The 25,956-nt window shown below is 37.3% G+C and overlaps 2 protein-coding genes across 5 annotated transcripts in view; both read left to right on the top strand.

Moving 5' to 3' along the window:
- LOC113163462 (nectin-1-like) overlaps positions 1–14,844 on the top strand; it is a 31,061-nt gene extending 16,217 nt beyond the window's left edge. The window contains exons 1-6 of one of the 3 annotated variants that reach the window (XM_026362106.1): positions 7,421–7,530; positions 12,033–12,377; positions 12,487–12,795; positions 12,875–12,913; positions 12,990–13,065; positions 13,423–14,844. In XM_026362106.1, coding sequence (XP_026217891.1) covers positions 7,476–7,530; positions 12,033–12,377; positions 12,487–12,795; positions 12,875–12,913; positions 12,990–13,065; positions 13,423–13,726 — 1,128 coding nt within the window. In that variant the 5' untranslated portion in view covers positions 7,421–7,475 and the 3' untranslated portion in view covers positions 13,727–14,844. Of the gene's footprint in view, positions 1–7,420; positions 7,531–12,032; positions 12,378–12,486; positions 12,796–12,874; positions 12,914–12,989; positions 13,066–13,422 lie in introns of those variants that run through there. The other 2 variants (XM_026362107.1, XM_026362108.1) reach the window with 2 other exon arrangements.
- Positions 3,021–24,881, top strand: LOC113163467. 2 transcript variants are annotated; one of them, XM_026362120.1, is made up of 6 exons: positions 3,021–3,110; positions 23,335–23,739; positions 23,846–23,905; positions 24,011–24,110; positions 24,276–24,326; positions 24,431–24,881. In XM_026362120.1, exons 1-6 carry the CDS (start codon positions 3,056–3,058, stop codon positions 24,552–24,554), a joined length of 795 nt encoding a protein of 264 aa, XP_026217905.1. In that variant the 5' UTR covers positions 3,021–3,055; the 3' UTR covers positions 24,555–24,881. The 2 variants fall into 2 exon arrangements, with proteins under 2 accessions (XP_026217905.1, XP_026217906.1); XM_026362121.1 differs by lacking the exon at positions 3,021–3,110 and adding an exon at positions 22,971–23,028.
- Positions 24,882–25,956: the final 1,075 nt, after the last annotated feature.

Here is a 25,956-nt window from a genome sequence, read left to right as displayed (position 1 = left end):
TGAGTTGTCGTTTGTGCTAATGCTAATTAACATTTGTTATTAACATGATCGATTCACTAGTTTAGCAGACTTGCATTTGAATTAGCTGAAACAATTTAGTAGAAAGAATTGTTGTGATGTAAGGGCTCCATTATGTGGCAATGTTATGTATGACATGTGAACGGTATATTCAGTCCTGCCAAATGTTATGAGAAAACTTCCTGATAACAAGTTGTAATTGTTGTAATTGTTCTACTTATCGATGATTTGGGATTTTTATATTCCTTTCAGCAACCACACACACACACAAACATGATTGTTATCCAGAATGCTGGAATAAAGCTTTGATAAAGGAACTCCGAGTTTTTTCCGTGATCAATCCTAACAGTCACTTCAGTGGTGGACTGTAAGTTATCTGAACCCAAGCACATGCGAGAAGCCGTTGTCAACCATCTCTATTTTTTCAATTAGCCTGCTGATTCTTCTTTACATGAGTCTTACCCACTCTTGGCTTTGACCTGATGGTAATGGGCGGCTATAGGCCTGTAAGTGTCTTTAGAGGTCTTCCAGGTGATGTTGCTCCATGGCTGGTTCCTTTTCCGGGCAGCCACAAACACTTCAGATAAATTGGCTGCCTCAGCAGCTGACCTAGGACCGTGCCCTTTAATCTAAACCTGAAGCTCAAGGCATAGCATTCTCAAATATTGCTCCATGATAATGATTTCACCAATTTCTTGAACTACTTTACCTTTGGGTTGAATCAATTTTCCATTCAGCTCGTTGGGACTCTCACTGGGTCCAACATCTACGGAATGAAATCTATCCTGAGTCTATAAGACTATAAGACTCTGTAATTTAAAGACTAACAGACGGATCACTGACGTATCGTTCAAGTGTTAACGGACACTGAACAGTTGGCGCCACTTCTGTCGGAAATGTGTAGTTGTCATTTCTGTGGCAAGTTGCTTACAACATTGAGAGACTATGATCTTCACGGCAGACTTCACTGTAATGAACCACATTGTGTTTATTTAAGTGTCAAGCTGGTTGCAACCAGACATTTTGTAGATATGGAGCGTTCAAAGCCCATATTTAGTAGAGGCATAATGTATCTGCTCCTGTTAATGTTTGTGTTACTGTTGGGATGCAGAAGCGCAGTACCAGTGTGAAAATGTGTAAGAGCTAATAGCTCACTTAAAGGAGCAGATTGTAGAAGGACGAGCAGTGAACTGTCCAAAAACAGGATGTACTAATGTTTTCCAGGTCAGATCTTTCTTTACTGGCCACATGTCACGAGAACATAGAGATTTCTCAAGCAATCTCTTTTAAGGTAAGTAAGCTGTATTTACATTTAATATTTTTTTAACATGTTTAGTTAAGTCTTAATTATCTGGTGCCAACATCTGCTTACTGTTCCAGTTTCAGAACATCGTTCCATATCTGTCGTCCATCATGTCAACCCCAGTAATGTCAAGGCAAATTAGAGGTAAGCTTTGGTATAGTTTAGTATAGCAAACAATATGTAGATGCGACCACAATTTTAGTTTCACACAGTTTATGTTCCTCAAGAAAACAGAGAAGAAACCAGCACTCTGGAATGTGACTGTGGATTTTCTGACTGCTTCACTGAATGTATCATTGTATTCAGGCGGCTGTTGATGGCTTAGTGATAAATATGTTAGTATCTGTGTTTCACGCTGATACTGTTGATTAAAATATGACCTGTAAAACTATATATCAGATATCTATGTTTAGGTTAGGCTTAAATGCATTCATGTTAGTGTAATAAAGGTTTCTCAAGACAACAGCTTCATTATACACAGAAGAAACCAGAACTCTAAAGTATAGTTGTGAATTGTCTGACTGCCTAAGTGGAGAGAGTATTAGGGCTACCAATGCTGTTGATGAATATGTCAGATTCTATATTGTGCCCATATACTCTAAAGATTAACATGTCCTGCAAGACTATACTTATACTCACGTAAAATTCATTGGAACTATGTATGTAAGGCTGTATATATGTGTGTGGGTATAATAATCCTCACTGCATCAATCTAATTTTGCTTTGTTTCTGTTTTCTAGCTGCAGAGAAAAACCTGCCAGTCCACATTGTGCACCTTAAGGACATCTTGGGAATCTTCTAGAACAGGGGTCTCAAACGCAATCTACCTGGGGGCCGCGGGAAGCATAGTCTGGGTGAGGCTGGGCCGCATCAGGTTTTCCACAAGAAAAGCTTTGTTAAAAAAAAAAATCTTATCTTCTCAAATCTCTTTATTTTTAATTTTTAATACAACATAAATAGAAACATAAAAAAAGAAAAGAAAATAAATCTGTAATAAATAAATAAAATAATAATAATAATGAAAATAATAATAATTACATTGCTCTAGTCAGCGACTAAATTTGGTTTCTATATCTGCTGTATTCGGATTCAAATGTCTGTATTAACAGTTCTTTAACCTTCTTGTGAACATCGCTCTGTGACTGCAGACTACATTAGGCTGCATTGAGTTCCTTACTTTTCTTTTAACCTGCCGCGAACGCATCACTTTGAGTCATAATGTCCCGCTTGGCAGCAACTTAAAAAAACGTTTTTTTTTTAAGTGTTGTGAACGCAGCACTGGGATGAATGTCCGCCCAACACTGTAATACATATCAAACTCGGGGGCCGCACTAACATTAAACTATTATATTAAGGCGGGGGCCACAAATTATCGTCCCAACAAAAGAGTTGTCATGTATAAAATGTACGGGTTTGTACGGAAATTCTGGCAAACACAGCTGCCGATATTTTAACTGCAGAAGTGGATCGTTCCATTGCTGCAAGGAGGGGACAGTGTTATTAAAATAAATAGAATAAAAATAAGAAGATTAATGATATCAGCTGTTTTTTAACATCAGAGTTTAACATCTGAGATATTACGTACACAACCTATTAGTATAAGTATAAGTATCTTTATTCTACAGATAACTTTCTACATTTGTGGGATGACAAACCCCCAGAAAAGATTGGTCTCTACCTCACTGAGACGGGACTTGGTTAACATAGGGATGTTTTGCTGCACTTGAAGCAGCGATGACGAACTCTTCAGTCCTATATCTTCTTTTTATGTTGGGATTTTTTATCAAAGGTAAGAGATCAGTACTCTGTAATACTATCATACTGTAGTCTATATCAGTAGTATTTTTATTCTCTAGTAGGTTTACTTTACATACAACAAGTCGGAGGAAAACGTTTTTCCTGTTACTTCCCCTTACAATCATAAACCACATTACAGTTTTCTCTTGCTGAGCCCTGTTGACTTTTTATTGTATCAGTTACTTTGTTAAACTTATTATCAAAGAAGCAGCTGAAGCTTTTTTAATGTTCATATGTTAATGCATCTGTTAATTTATAGTAAGATCGTCATTCTACATATTTCTTTTACTTTTGGTTCTTCACATATAAGTGGGGCGGGTGTTATGCCGGGAGGCGTTCCCCACGCGGGAGCACGCACAGGTTACGTAAGCGTAAACCCAGGAACAAATGATTTGTTAGACAAACGACGGTGTAAAAGCTAAATTATCTATGTTGGAGATGTTAACGGATCATAAATCCATGCTAGTTTAAAAATTTTGCTCCTGCGGCAGCTTTATTGGGCTAAAAGTAATGTTCAAGTATCGTAGTATGTCTATGTCGGGCTTCGCTCTAAAACTGCAGATTTAATTGATTAATGTGTTAAAACATTGTTTGTGTGGCTAAAATCTTTGCCCTATTAAAAATGGTGTAGCAGATTAGCCGTGTTGTGGTTAATGAAGGTTTTCATGGTGGTTCTAGGAATGTATGAATGTTATCAATGTGTCATACTTTGTCAAATCACACTCAGTCTAATAAAATATCTGCTTATAATAACAAGATTTGCAAACTTCGGTATGATTTCACCCACTCACACTTTTGTGTATGTGTATTTTCATTGTCAGCTTAAAATAACCTAAAAGATGGACAAATGACAGCATTTGGTTATAATATTGGAGAGGATGCATTATTTGGCAATTCCGAGTTGTCAAATAATGCATCCCCCTCTAAATAATGCATCCCCTCCCTGTTTAGAGTGGGGGATGCAGACTTCAGCAATTCATAGCTACCAAATAATGCACCAAACCAAATCAATCACCAAATAGAGGCAGGTTGCCCACAACACAGGTTGCTGAATAAACCAGCTGTTACCATAATCCAGAGCAGCTCCGAGTGGTTATTCAAAAAGAAAAGAAAAGAGACAGACAGAAGACATGATACCATAGGTCACATTAGCAGCGCTGTTAATAAAGTTCTTCGTTGCGATAAGCCAGGAGTGGTTATTATAACATTACAGATTATAATGCAACATTGTTGAAATTCAGAAAGTTTGTTTGTTATTTGTTATTACAGTATATACAATATGATTATATAAAATATAATTAGTTTTTTATTAATAGTATCAATGTTCATTATACTGTGTGAATCCTGCATGCAGGTTCAAAATACTCAAAACATTTTCATCACTAAGATTAATGTTCCTGCTATACTTAGTTCTGCTTAGTAAATTAAATATCACAATGTTGATCAGTAGCAATCTGCCAAAGATACATGATGCACATGCACAGTTGAACTCATCATCTCCTCCATTCTCCTTCCTCCACACAGATGTTTCTCTAACATCTGTGGTCCAGACTCATCAGACTGTGATGGCAGCTGTAGGAGAAGAGGCTCATTTCAGCTGTCAGCTCATGGACTCTAAAGACGTTCTTCAAGTCACATGGCAGAAAATTTTACCTGATCATGACAAGAACATGGCTTCATACAACAAACACTTTGGTCAAAGAGTAAATTATGACTTTAAAGATAAAATGAAATTTAAAGATGTTGGACTGAAGAACTGCTCCATAGTGATGAGAAATATAACAGAACAGGATGAAGGTTGTTATCTGTGTTTGTTTCACTGTTACCCTGATGGTGTTCTAACAGGTAGAACCTGCCTCCAGCTCTATGGTAAGAACCAGACTGAATGATTGGTGAAATGTTCCTGGTGAAATCCAGCTTCATGTCAGCAGCAGCTGTGTGTGTAAGCTCTGGGTTGATGTGATGTTTGTGTTGACAGAGCTGCATGAGCCCATTCTACATGTCAGAGAATCCAACTCTCCTGAAGAGTCAGTTGTGTCCTGCTCAGTCACAGGTCGACCTGCTCCCACAGTAACACTGACTGTCTCACAACAACACCTCAACTTGTCTCACTACCACACGGTGACCGTCAACAACACCGACGCTACAGTCACCGCCAACACCACGGCTGTGCTGTCTGGTTTCCATGGTGACAGCATCCAGGTTGGATGTGCAGTGAGAGTCCTCTCTGGTCCTCAGAAAGAGGTGTTTGTGATGATTCCTGAGGTCAAAGCGACGTCTGCTGATGGTGAGAAACACGTCCAAACATCCTGATTCATACTTTTTTATTTTCTTCATCATTCTCATGGTTACATTTCTGTTTCCAGGATCTGATGAAGAATCTGAGTCTGAAAACAGAGTCTTCAGTAAGTTAATGTTCTTGTTGTTATTTTATAACTGTTGAGTTTATAATTTTAACATGTTTCCTCTTTTTCTTTAAAGGAAACAGATCAGTTTTAGTGACTGTGTTTGTGGCCTTTGGTTCATCATTGGTCTTCATTGTTATGTTTATTATAAGGTACGACTTTTATTCTTCTTTTTGTGTTGTTGTAGTATTTGTGTCTCAGTCTGTGAGAGCTGATACATGTTGGTTCAGATTTTATTAATCTTACAGAATGAGACACCTAATTCTATAAGCAAATATGCTAATATATAAGACGTGTTTATTATTAGATTATTGTTAAATTATCTTTCAGTTTGGCTCTTTACCTACATATTATTCTTCTATCATCCTGGATATTCTGATGTTTTCTACTTATACAAAGGAAATTCTTCAACTTTACTGTTGGTCACGATCTGTATAACCGGTTCAGAATATTTAGTTAATTTAAGTTTCATGTTGAGTAAAAAGACTTTTTTCTTTTCAGGACCAGAACAACTTTAAACAAGCAGGAAAACATTCAGGTCAAAGCAAAAAGAAGAACAGATTACACCGTTAGATATGAAGGGAAACGATCAGACCATCTCTGAAGAAGGAACCAGAACACAACAGTCAGGAAGCGGACACCTCCGAGAGTTGGAGTCAAGCAGAAGAACAATCAAATGAGGAAACTCCTATGAAGACATCACTGCAACAGAAAAAAGACTTACATTTCGAGTGTAAATATTCTAGATAGGTTCTTACTAAGAGGTATTTGATCATGTTGATGTTTTGTTTGACGCACAATTTATGTGTCAGTCCTATATCTCACTTCAAAAGGTAAAATTCATGGCAGAGCTTGTGTATTAGACTGTATTACATTGTACAGGAGTACCTACAGTAATAAAGTGACCATTGCAGGTATTTTAACAGACAATGTCCATTTTTTTCTACTCTCTATTTTAACTACTATCCAAGGTAAAATGTTGATTTGCTACATTTAGTGTGACTTCATGTCCTTCATTCAGTTGTAACAGCCGTGATACAAACAGCAGCCTGTGATGGAGATAATGTGTTTCCTCTAACACTGAATCTGAACCAGTTACTTTTATTTATATCTTTATCTTTCTCATGCTCTGTGTTTGTTATGTAAGTTATAACAAGTGAGAACAAAAGTAAAAGTTACCTTTGTGCTGTGGGAGTGGATCGTTCCACTGCTGCACAGAGGGGACACTGTTCACAGTTAATAAAACAAATAGAGTAAAATAAGAAGATGAACGACATCAGCTGTTAACATTAGAGTTATTCCGTTTATATTACTTACAATATGTAAGTCTAAGTGTCTTTATTCTACAGATATCCTTTTTACATTTCTGTGTTTTTACTGACAACCTCCCCCTGAGATCTTGATCTATCTGATAAATATTACCTGTGGGTCTTGAATTTTGGCTCCACATGAAGCAGCGATGACAAACTCTTCAGTCCTATATCTCCTTTTTATGTTTGGATTTTTTCCCTACGTTAAGAGATCAGATGTAGTCTGTAATAAAATTATACTGTATTACTGTATACAATTCTTATGCTAACGCTTTAAATAAAAATCAATTTCCCTTAAGGAAAGTCATTTGTCCTGGTTATTAATTCACCTGTAGACAAACCTGATCGGTTTCTGTTCTCAGTGAGAAATGATTGTGTCTGTGGTCTCTAACCAACTATCTTCAGACTGAAGAAGCAACTTGGATGAGTAGTGAAACTTTTCTACCTACTGTAACAAGAAGAAAGTTCAGTCAACTTCCAGATAACTTCACTTCACTGACATGTTTTATAAAAAATACGTCACAACCATGTGACACGGTCACTTAAAAGGTTTAAAGTTGTGTTTCAAAAAGGAAGTATCACAAACGTGCTGAAGCGCTCGATACACGGAGACGTTTCTACTCAGCACTACATGAAGCAGTGATGAGGAACTCTGCAGTCCTATATCTTCTTTTAATGTTGGGATTCTTTACCAAAGGTAAGAGATCAGATGTAGTCTGTAATAATATTATACTGTATTTTCTATCTGTAATATTTTAATTATCATGCTGACGCTTTAAATGAACATTAATTTCCTTTAATGTAAACCATTTGTCCTCGTTATTAATCGACCTGCAGGCAAACCTGTTGGGTTTCGGCTGGACCTGGGTCTGTAGACACAGTCCTCAGGGCTCCTTCTCATACAAAATCACAAAACAAATGTACAGAGAAATGTAAAAGAAGCAGTAAATTATTTATTATTGAAATCTTCAGCTGTGCTGTAACGTTTTTAACTGTTTTTATGCAACAAACAGGAAGCTGTGGTTTAATGTGGTGGTGAACAGAGCTCAGTCTGCACACTGTCACAGGTCTGCAGCTCCACATGAAAACACACTGTAAACTGTGATGGACTGACACATGTTGATTATTACAGTTTTCTCCTGCTGAGCACTGTTCACCACAACATTAAACTACCAGGTAGTTTAATGTTGTATTTTATCAGTGAAGGTAACAGATGGTTTAATGATAAAAAGACTTTACTGTAAGTTGCTGTAGATCTGGGGTGGAAAGTAACTAAGTAAAGTATTTACAAGTAAGTTTACTCTACATGCAACAATTCAGAGGAATGAATTTTACTTTTTACTCCACTTGTATCATCTTATGTTATTGAGTTATTATGTTAAATAAATGATCATGAACGAAGCAGCTGAACCTTTTCTAATTTTTACAGAGTAATGCATCAGTTATTATAAATTAGTACGATCGTTCTGCATAATTTTCTCACTTTTGGTACTTTAAGTATATCTTGGTAATACACAACATTGTTCAAATACAGATTGTTTTTGTTATTAACAAATGATAAAAAATTACATCTTTATTACTATTATTCATGGTCATCTATACACAAATCATAACTTATCCTTATGGTCTTGTTGTTATTAAGTGTTTAATATTTTAATTTATTTTGAAACGGTGTAGGTCCTGCTCTACTTAGTACTGCTTACTAAACTAAACTAAATATCACAATGTTGATCTCAAAGTGAATATTTTAATATTCACTTTGAGAATCCAGAAGACCCTCTGAGAACAGCATTTATGTCCATATTGGACTCGCTAGGAGTAGATCAGTGTGTAGTAGGACCCACTCATAAAGCGGGTCACACCTTAGATTTAATAATATCATTCGGTTTAAGTATAAGAAATTTACTTACGCTCCCACTGTCTGAAGTTATCTCAGACCACTATCTTGTTTCAACTACAGTGTGTCATATTAACAATGTATACTCAGCGCCGCGCTATCGCATTAAACGTACATTTACATCAACTACCGCACAGAGCTTTATTAGTAATCTCCCAGAGTTATCAACTTTGATTGGATCACTGTCTGACACCACAGAACTAGACCAGGCGACTGAATATCTCGAGTCGTCATTACGTTATACCTTAGATAAAGTAGCTCCAATTAAAAGAAAAGTCATCAGAGATAAGAAACTTGCTCCTTGGTATAACGATGACACGCGCGTCTTAAAACAGACTACTCGAAAGTTAGAACGTAAATGGCGCCAAACTAAACTGTTAGTATTCCAGATAGCGTGGAAGGAGAGCATCCTGAACTATAAAAAAGCTCTTAGTGCAGCTAGATCAACGTATCTCTCCACTCTCATAGAAAACAACAAAAACAACCCTAGATTTTTATTTAATACAGTAGCCAAATTAACTAGAAAGAAAACTACTGCAGATATCTCCACAACAACGTTGTGCAGTAGTGAGGACTTCATGAACTTTTTCAATAACAAAATTGTAAATATAAGGCAGAAAATTCAAGCTTTAAAACCAGACAATTTAGTTGACGCAGGTGACGAGCTAACCTCAGCAGATCAGTACCTAGATTACTTTACTCCTCTTGAAGAGAATGAACTAATTTCACTCATCTCTTCTGCAAAATCTTCAACCTGTACATTAGACCCTATACCGACACACTTTCTAAAACAGATAGTGCCAGAAATAATAGAACCCCTGCTGACAATCATAAATTCCTCACTCAGCTGTGGGTATGTCCCAAAGTGTTTTAAATTAGCAGTTATTAAACCGCTAATCAAGAAACCTGATCTCGACCCTTGTCAGCTGTCAAATTACAGGCCGATATCAAACCTCCCCTTTATCTCAAAGATTCTCGAAAAGATAGTAGCTGGGCAGCTATCCTCGTATCTTCATAGAAATAACATACATGAACTCTATCAGTCAGGATTTAGGCCTCATCACAGCACAGAGACGGCCCTTGTTAAAGTAGTAAATGACCTCCTATTGGCCTCTGATCAGGGTAGTGTCTCTTTGCTTGTGCTACTCGATCTCAGTGCAGCTTTCGACACCATTGACCATAGTATTCTCCTTCACAGACTAGAAAATGTTGTTGGAATTAGGGGAACGGCCCTCTCCTGGCTTAGGTCCTATTTGACTGATCGTTATCAGTATGTAGATCTAAATGGCGATTACTCCACATGCTCTCCAGTGGAGTTTGGTGTTCCACAGGGTTCAGTTTTAGGCCCCCTGCTTTTTTCCCTCTACATGCTTCCTCTGGGCAACATTATCCGTAAACATGGTATTAACTTTCATTGTTATGCTGACGACACACAGTTATATGTTTCATCAAAACCAGATGAGATCAAACTGCTTAATAAAGTTGAGCAATGTGTAAAGGATATACGAGACTGGATGCTAATTAACTTCCTTCTGCTAAATCCTGATAAGACAGAAGTACTAGTTATAGGATCATCTGCAGCTAGAAGCAAGATGTTAGACCACACCGTAACTCTAGATGGCCTTTCCGTTACATCTAGTGCAACAGTCAAAGACCTTGGTGTGATTCTAGATTCCAGTCTTTCATTTGAAGCTCATGTAGATAATGTCACCAGGACAGCTTTCTTTCACCTCAGAAATATTGCCAAGATAAGGAATATTTTGTCACTAAATGATGCAGAAAAATTAGTCCATGCTTTCATCACCTCTAGGTTGGACTACTGTAATGCCTTACTGTCTGGCTGTTCAACCAGGTGCATAAACAAGCTTCAGTTAGTTCAGAATGCAGCAGCGAGAGTCCTCACTCGAACCAGAAGATACGATCACATCACGCCTATCTTATCTACACTTCATTGGCTCCCCGTGAAATTTCGCATTGATTTTAAAATACTACTTTTGACATTTAAAGCATTAAATGGTCTTGCGCCGCATTATCTAAGTGAACTGCTAGTGTCTTATGATCCACCACGCCTACTTCGCTCAAAGGATGCTGGCTGCCTGTCAGTACCTCGTATCCTAAAAACTACAGCTGGGGGCAGAGCTTTTTCTTACAAAGCCCCAAAGTTATGGAATAGCCTTCCAAATAGCGTTCGGGACTCAGACACAGTCTCAGTGTTTAAGTCTAGGCTGAAAACCTACCTATTTAGTCAAGCATTTGAGTAAATAGATCTGGGAAGGACTCATGGACGTAGAGCATTATGGTGAACTGGTATGTTTAGATGCTGTCTTCCCAACTCTCACTGATCACTCGGGTTTGTTGATGGTGAAGTGTTTGGTTGCTCTACATCCCAGTGCGCCCTCATGTCTGTGTTTCCTTCTGGCCCACCCGTTTAGTTAGGCTGTCATAATTAGTCCTGCCGGAGTCCCTGCTGCACTACACTAAATATACATTCACCTCAAACTTTATCTGACTGTGAATACAACTAACTGCAATCTCTCCTCTTCTCTCTCTGTCCCTCTCCCTCTCTCTTTTCCCTCTTCCTGTCTCTCTGTCGAGCTACACGTCATTCCACCCTTTGCCCTCTGGACCTGTCTGACTCGTCCTGATGCCCAACTTCTGGCTGGAGATCTCGTCGCCTGGATCCACCGTTTGCCCTTTGGGATGCGTTTGGAGACTGGATTGGTCACAAGCTACTATGATGTCGGTCCCGGCCTCGGCGGACGTCGGAAGCTGTTTCTTGGAGCTCTCGACTCAACGCTCGATAGTCCAAGAATGGAACTAGTCTGCCTGCAATAACTAACTGGACTCCATATTAACTTAAAAGACTTTAACTGTTATACTGGACTGCTGCCTACACAGCATGTAATCACCCATATGAGGATGGGTTCCCTGTTGAGTCTGGTTCCTCTCAAGGTTTCTTCCTGTTGCCTTCTCAGGGAGTTTTTCCTTGCCACTGTCGCCCTCGGCTTGCTCATCAGGGACAATCACATTATTATGACTCATACACATACACTGTTCATGTACTGTTCTTTGGTTGTGTAAAGCTGCTTTGTGACAATGTCAATTGTAAAAAGCGCTCTACAAATAAAATTGAATTGAATTGAATTGAATTGATCAGTTGCAATCTGCTAAAGATACATGATGTACATGTAAAGTTCAACTCATTCCTGCTTTGTGACAATGTCAATTGTAAAAAGCGCTCTACAAATAAAATTGAATTGAATTGAACTCATCATCTCCTCCTTTCTCCTTCCTCCACACAGATGTTCGTCTAACATCTGTGGTCCAGACTCATCAGACTGTGATGGCAGCTGTAGGAGAAGAGGCTCATTTCAGCTGTCAGCTCATGGACTCTAAAGATGTTCTTCAAGTCACATGGCAGAAAATTTTAACTGAGGGCGAGAAGAACATGGCCAAATACAACAAACACTATGGTCAACTTGTCAATTCAGACTTTAGAGATAAAGTGAAGTTTAAAGATGTTGGACTGAAGAACTGCTCCATAGTGATCAGAAATATAACAGAACAGGATGAAGGTTGTTATCTGTGTTTGTTTGACTGTTACCCTGATGGTGCTCTAACAGGTAGAACCTGCCTCCAGCTCTATGGTAAGAACCAGACTGAATCATTGGTGAAATGTTCCTGGTGAAATCCAGCTTCATGTCAGCAGCAGCTGTGTGTGTAAGCTCTGGGTTGATGTGATGTTTGTGTTGACAGAGCTGCATGAGCCCATTCCACATGTCAGAGAATCCAACTCTCCTGAAGAGTCAGTTGTGTCCTGCTCAGTCACAGGTCGACCTGCTCCCACAGTAACACTGACTGTCTCACAACAACACCTCAACTTGTCTCATTACAACACGGTGACCGTCAACAACACCAACGCTACAGTCACCGTCACCACCACGGCTGTGCTGTCTGGTTTCCGTGGTGACAGCATCCAGGTTGGATGTGCAGTGAGAGTCCTCTCTGGTCCTCAGAAAGAGGTGTTTGTGATGATTCCTGAGGTCAAAGCGACGTCTGCTGATGGTGAGAAACACGTCCAAACATCCTGATTCATACTTTTTTATTTTCTTCCTCATTCTCATGGTTACATTTCTGTTTCCAGGATCTGAAGAAGAATCTGAGTCTGAAAACAGAGACTTCAGTAAGTTAATGTTCTTGTTGTTATTTTATAACTGTTGAGTTTATAATTTAAACACGTTTCCTCCTTTTCTTTAAAGGAAACAGATCAGTTTCACTGACTGTGTTTGTGATCTTTGGTTCATCATTGGTCGTCATTGTTCTGTTTTTTATAAGGTACGACTTTTATTCTTCTTTTTGTGTTGTTGTAATATCTGTGTCTCAGTCTGTGAGAGCAGATTAATGTTCGTTCAGATTGAATTCATCTTACAGAGTGAGACACCTCATTTTATAACATTAATATATAACTCTTGTGTATTATTAGATTATTGTCTTTCAATTTGGCTCTTTAACTACATATTATTCATCCTGGATAATCTGATGTTTTCTACATATGTAAATAAAATTCTTCAACTTCACTGTTGGTTATGATCACTGCAGACTCACTGTCAGTATGTTTATATAAATATAACCAGTTTAGAATATTTAGTTAATTTATGTTTCATGTTGAGTAAAAAGACTTTTTTTTTTCAGGACCAGAACAACTTTAAACAACCAGGAAAACATTCAGGTCAAAGCAGAAGAAGAACAGAGTACACCGTTAGACACGGAGGGAAACGATCAGACCATCTCTGAAGAAGGAACCAGAACACCTGCAAACTGTCAGGACAACAACCTCAGAAAGGGGACATCTCCACAGCAAAAAGAGAGTTGGAGTCAAGCAGGAGAACAATCAAATGAGGAAACTCCTATGAAGAATGAAAATAGACACAAAAACAACAACAACACAGCAACACAAAAAAGACTTAACTTTGATCAATGTGACACTAAAGACTGAGTTTAGTTCTCATTGTAAAACGAACTGAATCAAACTGCAGCTTCAGAGACCAGATTTCCTGTTAGTGTGAACGTCTGTGGAGATTCTCAGTCGTCCAGGTCCTGATGATTTTAAAACTGCTGTTCAGAAGAAACTGGATTTACCTGATTTCACTTCTGTTACTGACGTTTCTGTAAAAACATTAATGTTCACACTGAATCAGTTTAACTCTACAATAAGAAGTCTGTCTCAGTTTGTCAGTTCATGTTTTTCTGCTGTCTATTTCTTGGTTAAAGAGAGACCTCATTTAATTTAATACAATACATTTAATTCTTGTTACACATTACATAGCATTTAGTCAAATAATGAACAACCTCTGATTTTTCCTCTTTTCTCATTTTACTTTTATCTTTGTGGTAGTAGCCTTTTGTAGCCTCAGGATTTCTCTGAGATTTCAGTAAGTTAATGCACAGATTGTCTCAGTCAGTATTCACATTCACTGTGATGTTACTGTGAATGTAATGAAACACTGTGAGTCCCTGAACATGAATCATCTGGTCCAACAATCAACAGATCAACAAACAGGGTTGATTTTGACCAGTGTTAACTGTTCAGTGAGACTCTATTTAAGCTTTAGAGACAAGATCCCCTTAAAGTTCACACTTTATTCAACCTTTCATTTAAACTCTAACAGCAGTACTGTCAGTGTACAGTGGTTTTGATTATTATATTTTACTGACATTTGATGTAATCTGTTCTGATTTCAGTATAATTCTTAATTAAAATATTTTTTCTTAACTATTTGCAGTACATATTTCAAATTTGTAATATATCAAAGTAAGTATAAATTTTTTGTTTAAAACAGGAAAGATGATCAAATTTGTTAGTTTTTTAAATCTTTGTGTAAGAAAACTCATCAGATGTTTCTGTCTTGCTGCTTAACAAATAGTATGAACGCTCAATTCCTGCTTTCTGTAATCACCCATTTGAGGATGAGTTGAACCTGTTGAGTCTGGTTCCTCTCAAGGTTTCTTCCTGTTGCCTTCTCAGGGAGTTTTTCTTTGCCACTTTTGCCCAAAGCATGTTCAAATAGGATTCATTGTATAATTATACTTATACTAATTAAATCTTACACTGTAGAGTGCCTTGAGATGACTTCTGTTATGAAATGGTGCTATACAAATAGTATATTCTGTTTGAATTATGTGGCCTGGTTGTGGCTCAGGAGAGGAAGCAGGTTGTCCATCAAACATGTAGTTCATAGTTCAATCCCAGCTCCTGTAAGCTACTAAACTACATATGTCATCTTATCCCTTGTGTGTTTCTTAATTTAAACTGGACAAATACATCTCTTATATGTATAAGAGATTCTGTTGGCTTCTGATGCTGGTTTGTGCTCTATTCTTGTCCTCCTCGATCTTAGTGCTGCTTTTGATACAGTAGACCACCAAATTTTGTTAGACCGGCTAAAGCACTGGGCTGGAATAGAAGGCACTGCACTGGACTGGTTCTCCTCATACCTGTCCAACAGATCGTTTTGTGTTACAGTTAATAACTACAAGTCATCTTTTTCTCCTGTAAAGTACGGAGTCCCACAAGGTTCAGTGCTGGGGCCAATCTTGTTCTCTTTGTATATGCTCCCTTTGGGACATATTATTCGCAAACATGGTGTTTCTTTTCATTGCTATGCTGATGACACTCAGCTGTACTGTCCCTTTAAGATATCAGACCACGGGGGACTGAGTTCCTTACATGAGTGTATAAATGAGATAAAAAACTGGATGGCTCAAAATTTCCTGCAGCTGAATTCTGACAAAACAGAAATAGTTGTCATCAGTCCACAGCGTGTAGCCAGACACATTCTGCCCTGCACAGATTCTCTCTTAGCTAATTCTAAGCCCACTGCAAAAAGTCTTGGTGTTTGGTTTGATAGTAAACTTAACTTCGAGCATCATGTCACAAAGCTTGTCCAGGCATGTTTTTATCATCTTAGAAATATCTCCAAAATACGTTCAATTCTTTCTTTTCATGACACTGAAGTAATCTTACACGCATTTATTTCCTCACGCCTTGACTATTGCAACAGTCTGTTCACCTGTCTCAGCCAGAAATCTATTAATCGGCTCCAGATTGTTCAGAATTCAGCTGCAAGACTCTTAACTAGAAAAAGAAAATATGATCACATCACTCCTGTATTAGCTTCCTTACACTGGCTGCCAGTATGTTTTAGGATTGATTTTAAGATTTTATTAATAACTTTTAAAGCTCTGCATGGCCTTTCCCCCAGCTATTTATCCCAGCTTTTAAAGCCTTATGAGCCTGCACGTAGCCTGAGATCCTCTGGTAGAAATCTTCTGTATGTCCCCAATGTCAGAATGACTACTAGAGGTGACAGAGCCTTTTCAGTTAGAGCCCCTAAACTCTGGAACAGCTTACCCGAGGATATAAGATCAGCTGACTCAGTAACATCTTTTAAAACTCTCCTTAAAACATACCTCTACCGGCGAGCCTTTTGCGATCTTCTGTAAGCTAAAACAAATCTGTCCTTGGGAAGACTCTCCATTAGATTACAATGTCTTTACGCTGGAACTGGTCTCCCCAAGGACCGATGTGGTAGTTGTTTGTATTATTGTTTTGTTTGTATAGCTGTTTCCTGCTCCCCAACCGGTCGAGGCAGATGGCCGTTTAACTTGAGCCTGGTTCTGCTGGAGGTTTCTTCCCCCAGGGGGAGTTTTTCCTCTCCACTGTTTGCCTAGTGCTTGCTCAAGTTGATCTTGTTGGGCTACATGTGTTTCTTGTCTGTCTTGTGAAGCACTTTGTAACATATGTTTAGAAAAGTGCTCTATAAATACATTTATTATTATATTATTATATGAAACTATCATTATTCCAAATGTAACCCAGGTTATTATTATGGCCCTCTGAATTACACAGTGTTCCTAAACACATCATGAACAGGGTAGTGGATGTTCTCTGGAGAACTTCACACTCCCACCTACGATTGTAGCAGACCATGCAACTCAGACAGGTGTGTGAGCAGGAATATAACATAATTCATTGATTTACCGTGTTCTGTCGATACAAATAAAGATTCAATCCTCGGTTCTGTCCTGTCTGATCTCTGGCCATGGAGTCCTTCCTGCAGCTCGTGACAGTTTATTTATTGTGTTGATTATTTATTTATCACTTGGTTGAGCCTCTGATTATTTTGGTTTTATTTATATTTTTGTTTGAACACCTGATTTCGAGTTAATAATTTAAAGGAAGGTTTTTGTTGGTCTCGTCACCTTTCAGTTATTAATGTAACCTTTTATAAATACATCCTTTTGGCCATTTTTATAAGTGTGTTTGTGTGGATTCCTAGTGGGATGGAGGTCTTTTTACTCTCTATGTAGAGTTGCTACTGCCAGTCTCCTTACCAAACCTAGTCATTGATGAACGCAGAGAACCTTGAATCTGATTAACTGACCAGAACTGAATCTAACTGGGCCTAAGATTTAGTAGAAAACACAGAACAGATGCCTTAGATACTCAGTCCAGGTTCAGCAGTATAGATTCTGACAGCCAGCGTAGGGTCGGGTAGCATAACTTACAGGAGCTGGGGTTGAACCACCAACCAGTATTGCACTATTACTACAGATCATAACTTATTACTGACTAAATTCTGCTGCAGATCACTTTCCCCTAATTATTCTTGATCACTGTGTACTCATTTTCAAAATATTATAATATAAAATTGTGAGTAATAATATATTTTTGCTTTCTATAATGATTGTTGGTTGGACAGGAGAAGGAGCAGCTCAGACAACGGACACTGAGACAAGAAAGAACAACAACAGTTGTTGTTGTTCTCTGTACAGTTAATTGTAACAGAGACTGACAATGATAAATAAAACAATTTTGACCATGTTTTTAGGCACTTGATTGTTTCTGTGGTAGGTGATGTTGTGGTATTCAAAGATATTACTACAAACAACAACAAAAACTATAGTTTTATTCAATCTGGGTGCTGTAGTTTTTATTCTCAGCTGTCTCTCCTCCACATCTTCTCCTGGTTTCAGCTCTAACTGCAGAACCTGTCCACTAGATGTCGCTGTTGGCTCAGATTTTATGTTGAAACGTCACCAGGTGAGTCGATCACAGGTAGCAGCTGAAAGTCTCCAGATGTGGGATTGGGTGTTTTAATGTGGTGGAAAAGAGAGTGCAGCACGAATGATTGTAGTAGTAGTTTAATTCTACATGTGTTTAAATTAAAGCTGACCCAGATCACTTTGCTTTTTGTTTTGTTTATCATTACAGACTCATTGTCAGTATGTTTGGCTATGACTTGTTCATCAGTGATATAAGATAAGATCAGTGACATGAAGATGTGACTTATTTTTTAATAATTAAAACATTTTCAAGTTAATGATACAATGAAGTTTTGATTATAGGTATATATATGTAAAGGTGTTTATGTGTTTTCAGCCAACAGAAAGTGATTTTTGTAGAGTTCAACTTGAACATGCTGTTGTTCTTCTACAGATGTTTAATAATTGAGTAGTGTGAGTGTTGAGATCACATGACTCAGATCCGGTTCTTGAATTTAGTTCATGTTCAGTAAAAAGCACATTTTCACATGACCTGTTTTAATTGTGTTTCCTCTAAAATTGATTCTGAACCAGTTACTTTTACTCTGAGCTGGTGATGGCGGCTTCAAAACATTTACAACACTTCCTTTTTGAAACATGGCTTTGAACCTGTATCTAAGTGGTCATGTCACGTGGTTCATGAAACATTTCAAATTTGGGCAGCGAGGGCTGAACCTAAGGTGGATCTTCTACTGAACAGGACCAGCTGCTGGTGCTGACTCAGTTCGGTCAGTTTACAGCTGAACTAGACGACCATTTAAATACGTTTGGGCGATTCCCAATCAGTGATTCAAGTTACCTGTCTCCAGGTTTGCTGCGGTCTAAAACTATGACAGCTCATCAAAATTTGGTTGTTTTTTCTGGTACCTCAGGTGTAGTTAGACAAGGTATGTCGTTTTTAAATAGTTTGTCGATTTTTATTAAACAAACGTTGGCTTCTACTGGCTTTTATATCACAGTGCCTGCTGTACATGAATGTTTTTTTAATTAAATTTATAAATAAATAAATTTAATTTTTTAATTAATAAATGCAGTTTTTCTTTAATATTCTTATTCCACTAGGTCGACAGAAGCAGCTGGTGAACATGGTCATTATAGATTTCCAGCAATTCTTAGTAGGTGAAGACAAAGGATTCAGGGCCTTTGTCAACAAGTTGCACCCCTATGCATCCTTCAAGGTATGCTTTGAAGGAAATGGATAGAACAGATACCAACAAACCAAAGAAAAACTGATGGCTAAAGTACAGAAAGCTGACTCAATAAATCCAGTATCAGACATGTGGACCATGTGGACAGAGGCCGCTCTTGCTGCCACCTGCCATTTTAAAAATGACTACACCAAGCCAGCACACACAGCAAAGCACTTTAACGAGGCCAACAGTAATTTGCTCCAAACTTGGGGAAAGTCACGGATTACAGAGAACAGTGCTTCAAAAATGAATGAAGGAAATGGATGGAACAGGTCTGGTTTCCATGGTGACAGCATCCAGGTTGGATGTGCAGTGAGAGTCCTCTCTGGTCCTCAGAAAGAGGTGTTTGTGATGATTCCTGAGGTCAAAGCGACGTCTGCTGATGGTGAGAAACACGTCCAAACATCCTGATTCATACTTTTTTGTTTTCTTCATCATTCTCATGGTTACATTTCTGTTTCCAGGATCTGATGAAGAATCTGAGTCTGAAAACAGAGATTTGAGTAAGTTAAAGTTCAGGTGGTCTTGAGTCAGTTTTCACATTCACTGTGTTACTGCTTTATAATTCTTGAGTATTTTTATTACGTTTTTTCTCTTTCTCAAAGGTCGGACATTAGTCGTTTTGTCTGTGATTGTGATCTGTGGTTGTTTTGCTGCAGTCGTCACCGTCCTGTTTATTCTAAAATATAAGAACAGGTATCTCTTTAACCTTTCTTTTGTCAGATTTTCTGTTCTATTTTGACTCTCTATCTACATATTATCATTATGAGTATTGTCGTGTACAATACAGTGTTTTGTTTTTCATTTAAGGACTCCAGCACCATCAGTCAAAGATCAGATCATGTCAGAAGAAGGACAGAGGACACCTCTGGTCAAACAGGAAACTGAGCTCAGAAAACGGACTCCTCCTGAGAAAACCCATGAAAGCAACAACACAAAACCGTCACCTTTAACAGCTAGAAGACTTAATTTTGACCAATGTTAACTGTTCAGTTAACTGTGGTGTCAGTGATGAGACAGACACACAAACTGAATCACAGATTAAGAGAAGAGACGTCACTGAGCTGCTGAGAAAAACCTGAAAGTTTCCTCTGATGTACAACATTCACCTCTCAGTGAGTTCATAGATGATATCAGCTAATTAAAAACGTGGGTTTAATTTTCTTTACCTTCCTCCATTTTTATAGATTGTATATATGTTTATATTTTTTTACTTAAAAAAACCCAAAATTAAAAATTAATTATTGTTAATACATGTTTAAAATAGATGTTTATAATTTAATTGTTGGAACAAGATCAGTGACTTGAAGATGTGACTTATTTATTAATGATTAAAAAATACTTCAGTTAATGATACAGTGAAGTTTTGATTGTGTATATATTTGTATATGTACTTTGCTGTGCCTTATTCTTTCTAAAAAGTACAGTAGCTGTAAATTAAAGTTTAATATTTTGTTGATTTTTGTCAAGTGAGTCAATATATAAATGTATTTATCACGTTTTGATTGACATGTTCTGTAATAAAATGTGAGATTCATTTAGACTTTGTATGTATGTTCTTTTCAGCCTACAGAAAGTGCTACTTAAAAGTGTTACTCCTCTTCTATAGACATTAACAATGGCAATAACAGACATCAAATCTTTATATTGTACATTAATCTGTGCAGGCGTCAGCTCTGATTCGTTTCTTTTTAAATTACATATCACAGTGTCCATCACTAATAATCTGTTACAGATTCACAAACACACACAGATTGTTGCTTTTCATTTCCTCCATGCTGGTTTAACAGCAGTGAAACAAACACAGGAGACTGTGATGGCAACATACGTCATACATGAAGCCTCATGACAGGAAACAGCAAATAGTCTGTTCAGAAAGTGAATCCTGACTTCAGAGTTAAAGTGGAGACTTAATGACACTGGACAGAACAACAGCGTCTCCACCCTGATGTGAACAGAGAAGGAAACTGTCTGTTTACAAGTCACCTTGTCGTCAATATTGTGAAGGAAATGTCCAGCTGCTGATGGTGAGAAACACGTCCAGGTTTTATTAAAGCATCCAAAGGATCTAGATCATCACATGAATAAAACAAGTATGTCAGTAAGTTACTGTTCAACTTGTTTAATATCTGTATTCACACTCACTCTAATCGTCTCGAACTGTTTTCCCTCCTCTGTATTTTCTGTTGTAGTGACCTTCGGGTGTCTTGCTGCAGTCATCACTGTCCTCCTCATACTAAGACATAAGAAGACGTACTCTTTCTTTAAAAACCTACTTTCTGTGTTGTCTGTGGGACCTGATGAATGTTTGTTTAGTTTAATTGTTCTTAAATCCTTCAGTTTGTCACAGAAGATGAAAAAAAAACGCAAACTACAACTGAAGACACTCATGAGTAAGACACGTTTGTCTTTTTTACTTGCAAATATATTACAATAAAAATATTTGATGTACAGTAATAATGTTTTCTCTTCCTTAGGGCCCAAATATTAATGAACAAGAAGAACAGACGGATCAGACAACAGACAATAGCTGAGGAGGATTAAGAAAGCACCAACATGGACTCCTTGGTGCCTGAGAACCAACCTGAAGATGTTGTTGCTGATAAACCAACAGTCTGACCTGATGTAAACAGTATCTAAACTTTATCATCATACATCATTCACCTCTTATAACCTGATGGGTTTGAAGTTTCTTTACTGTTTAATCTTATAAATCAAATAAATAAAGTGTTATGACCTGTTAACCCTAAATAAAAACATATATATTATGAATTTCAGCTTATTTTTGTATACAAAATAATAAATAACCCAATAACAGACTCATCCAACCCACACAAGTATATCAACTCCAAAGTATTATAAACACTTCATTCCCAAATGTGATTTAAATTCTGCTGCAGATTTTAAGTTGAAATTGCAAAGCACAGCCACCGGATGTCACTGTTTATTCTGTAATCTCTACTGACAGTAGGTCTAGTTTCATTATTATTATTATTATTATTATTATTAGTAGTAGTAGTAGTAGTAGTAGTAGTAGTATTTTTTTGTATTTTCTCACATGTGTTGTGTGTTTTTTTTTTTTCTCTCTATCATTTAATAATAATAATTCAATTTACCTATTATCAGTGTAATATTGAGTATAATATTATTGTCTTACTGTAATTTTCCTTTGAGAAGTTTTGCTTAAAATAAAGTTTATACACCCAAAGTTGTATTACTTAAATAAAAAAGCATAATTTCTTCGCTCAGAACAGCAAATAGGAAGGTGTTCAGATTCATGCATGTTTTACATTTACATTTAGCAGACGCTTTTATCCAAAGCGACTTACAAGTCAGGAACAAAATCTAACGTTTCCAACTAACATGTCTATTTGCCACATTTATTGGGAACAAATAGTTGTAAACATCGGTTTTATCCACTTATTTAGAGATGACATTTGCAATTGCAGGTTAATTTCAGTGCATCTAATAAATTAATTTGAACTGTTACATAGAAAAATCAAACTTTTCTCCATGAAGTGCTTCTTAAAATGCTCAGTAAAGGGTGTTTACCACACTTGTGTTTCCTCCTACATGGACTTTAGACGGACAGGTTTTCCTGAGACGTTAAAACTTCACAAACCGATGATAAAGAGCAAAAACGAAACTGAAAGTGAATAAATTCAAACATTGCCTCTGGACTATGGGAGCGGATTGTTCCACCGAGCCGAGGGGTTGATGTGCGCTGTTAGTATTTAATATTAGAGTAAGACAGTATTTCCAACAGCAGAGATTTATTTCTTGATAACATATAGTCTATTAATATCAACTTTAGACCACAGGTGTACACATATTCTGCAGATAACTTCCTACACAGTTGAATAAATGCTGACTCCACCCACAGGTGGTGGTTTGTCCACCTGGATAAAGTCCTGCGGATTTTGAATTTACCGCGCACAAGCAGCAACAACCTCAAACATGTCGGTCCTGTGTTTTCTTCTTATGTTGATAATCAGTCTAAAAGGTAAGAGATCAGCTCTAATACATCCTAATGTTAAATAGTTTACTCGGTTGTAAAGTTTCTTATTGTGGATCAGTTATTAAAGAATAGTTTCACTCACACAGTAACAGCTGCTCTGATTTTAGTCTCTATATGAAAGTTGGTGTTTCACTTGTGTTTCTTGTTTTTTTAACTGTGTAGATTGTCCGATATTATCTCGTAGTTGTAGTTGCTCATAAAATTACAGATCACATTGCTGATCAGTAGCAATCTGTTCTGTACATGCACAGTTCAACTCATTATTTCCTCTGTTCTTCTTCCTCCACACAGATGTTTCTCTGACATCTGTGGTCCAGACTCATCAGACTGTGATGGCAGCTGTAGGAGAAGAGGCTCATTTCAGCTGTCAGCTCATGGAGTCTAAAGACGTTCTTCAAGTCACATGGCAGAAAGTTTTACCTGAGGGCGAGAAGAACATGGCCACATACAACAAGTACTTTGGTCAAAGAGTGAATTCAGACTTTAGAGATAAAGTGAAGTTTAAAGATGTTGGACTGCAGAAAAACTCCATAGTGATCAGAAATGTGATGGAGCAGGATGCAGGCTGTTACCGCTGTTTGTTCAACACCTACCCCGATGGTGCTCTCTCTGCCAGAACCTGCCTCCAACTCTATGTCAGAGATCTTCAGCCACAAACTCTGGATGACCCGTCGCTCGGCATCCTCCCTCTTCAAGGTCCAGAACACTCATTGATCTCTCTCCTTCTCCTATAAAAAAACTACAAGATACGTATTTGTTTGTTTTCATCTGAAGCTGATGTCTGTAATGTTTGTGTTGACAGAGCTGCGTGAGTCGCTCAGAGAATCCAACTCTACTGAAGATTCAGCTGTTTCTGCTGATGGTGAGAAACACAGCCACACATACTGATTTCCTTTTTTATGAGACACTTAGATTTGATAACAGAGGCGTCACTTAGTTTTAAGTCTGTACTGTTTGTTTCTCACAGATTTCACCATGGTCATAGTTGTGGTTCCTCTTGTGCTCACTGTCTTGGGTTTTTTGGCTGTGGTCTACTATATCTGGTACAAACAGAAAAGCAAGACCAGGTAATTTTTACTTTCACTTTAATATATAGCCTGATATATGATTAGTATGACTGACAGAAATTAATAGTTGTTGACTTTGATGGACTACACAAACAATTTGAAAACAAAGATACCATGAATAAATAAATTTTCAGCATTCATTTTGGTTAAATCTGTGTCCCACAGGGACCCCGAGGAGATCAGGACGCCACTAAAAGCAGCAAAAGACCCTCAAGAGTAAGACAGTTTCATAATTTTTCACTTGTACATCTACATGTGACATTACATCAAACTCAAAAACTGAGTGTTAAAATTGACTAATGTCTTGTTTTTATCTGTAGGATCGTGACACCTTTGATTAAAATGATGTCGGATCAGGTCAAGCAGCGAACATCTACGAAGAAAAGTCCAAACTGCCCAAAACCGGTGCCTTCAGAAGCGAAGTGTCCAAGAAAACTGTTTTAACTGCTGTGAAATAAACACTACAGTGTAAATAGAGAGTAACACTGAAAACTGTGCAGCATTAGAGGAAACAAACTAAAATCCTCAATGTGTTTTATATTGAATTTACACAAATGTTTGATAACATCTGTAATTTGTTGGTTGTGAATGTGAATCAGTCTTTGTCCAGTCTGTCTGTTTTATTTGTTTTTAAGTGTTATACAGTATGTAATGCTATAAATGTCTTAAACTACTGCAGTGGTTCCTCTGTTAAAGGAGCATTGCACAAAATTGTGAACTTGTCTTCAAAACACTAATCAAATAAAAATGTGGTGGCCAAGGTGTCTACGATAGTGCACTTTGTTTCTCTTCTGTGTTGTTTGGTTTGTTGAATAAGATGCTACGTGACCTGAGCGGAGGAAAGTGCTATTCAAACTCCTGCTGTCAGGAGATCAGAATAAATCACAAAGTGCATAAAACGTTGGGGGATGAACCAGAACAACTGGAAACATCAGCTTGTATTTCAGACTGTATTTATCAGATCAAAGTTAAATTTTAATCTGTGTTGCAGATTAATTTTCTTTTTAGAGATTTCAGGTGAGAGACAGATTTTCTGCATATTTTCTGCAACATTTTATTTGAAATGTTTTTAAAATAAAACCATTTTATTTTCTTCATCATTCTCATAGTTATATTTCTTTTTCCAGGATCTGATGAAGATCTGAAAACAGAGACTTCAGTAAGTTAATGTTCACACAGTTCCCTCTTTTGATCATTATTGAATTAATTTATCTAACAATGTTCCCTTTTTCTAATAGGTTTTAATATGATCATTATTCTGACTGTGGTTGCGTTGCTGCAGTATTCATAGTCTGGATCTTACAAAGAAATAGGAACCGTCAAGTACTTCATCCAGTGGCTGTGTTATTGTGAAACCCGTTCTCCAGTTAGTCCAAATTTAACTCTTTATGCATCCTACACACAGGGAATCTGATAAATTAGATAATTTGAACCCAAACAAAAATAATTAATGCACATTCATATTGGTATCATTATTGTTTATTTCTCCACTTTGTCATTTATTTACACACAACTGGATTTATTATCAAGAATCTTCAAGTCCATTTTTACTAATTTTACTAATCAGAAATCTGTGAAGTAAAGTGATGTAAAAATGTACTTTTAAATCTTAAACGTCCAAACTGAACAAATAAACCAGGTTTCAGCTGTTTGAAGGTCTGAAAAATAAAGGAAAGTATAAAACATTTGACGGGAAGTAATAGGAAGTATTAATTTATGATTATTATTATGTTAAATAATAAAAATAGTATTGTAGTGCCATCTTATCAGATCTGATTAAAACTGCATCTGAAATGTAAAATACTGTACACAAAACACTGTAATACAAAATTCAGTTTTTACGTTT

Source organism: Anabas testudineus, chromosome 2, assembly GCF_900324465.2.
Source record: "Anabas testudineus chromosome 2, fAnaTes1.2, whole genome shotgun sequence".
Taxonomy (NCBI): domain Eukaryota; kingdom Metazoa; phylum Chordata; class Actinopteri; order Anabantiformes; family Anabantidae; genus Anabas; species Anabas testudineus.
The sequence above is the reverse complement of the archived record's forward strand: the minus strand, read 5'-3'. Positions and strand labels throughout refer to the sequence as shown.

What these genes read in the sequence shown, in the direction of transcription:
- LOC113163467 (XM_026362120.1), top strand. Translation starts at nt 3,056, where the DNA reads ATGACGAACTCTTCAGTCCTATATCTTCTTTTTATGTTGGGATTTTTT. An exon ending in GTTGGGATTTTTTATCAAAG is followed by an intron (nt 3,111 to 23,334) that starts GTAAGAGATCAG and finishes TCCTCCACACAG; the next exon opens with ATGTTTCTCTGACATCTGTG. An exon ending in CGGCATCCTCCCTCTTCAAG is followed by an intron (nt 23,740 to 23,845) that starts GTCCAGAACACT and finishes TTGTGTTGACAG; the next exon opens with AGCTGCGTGAGTCGCTCAGA.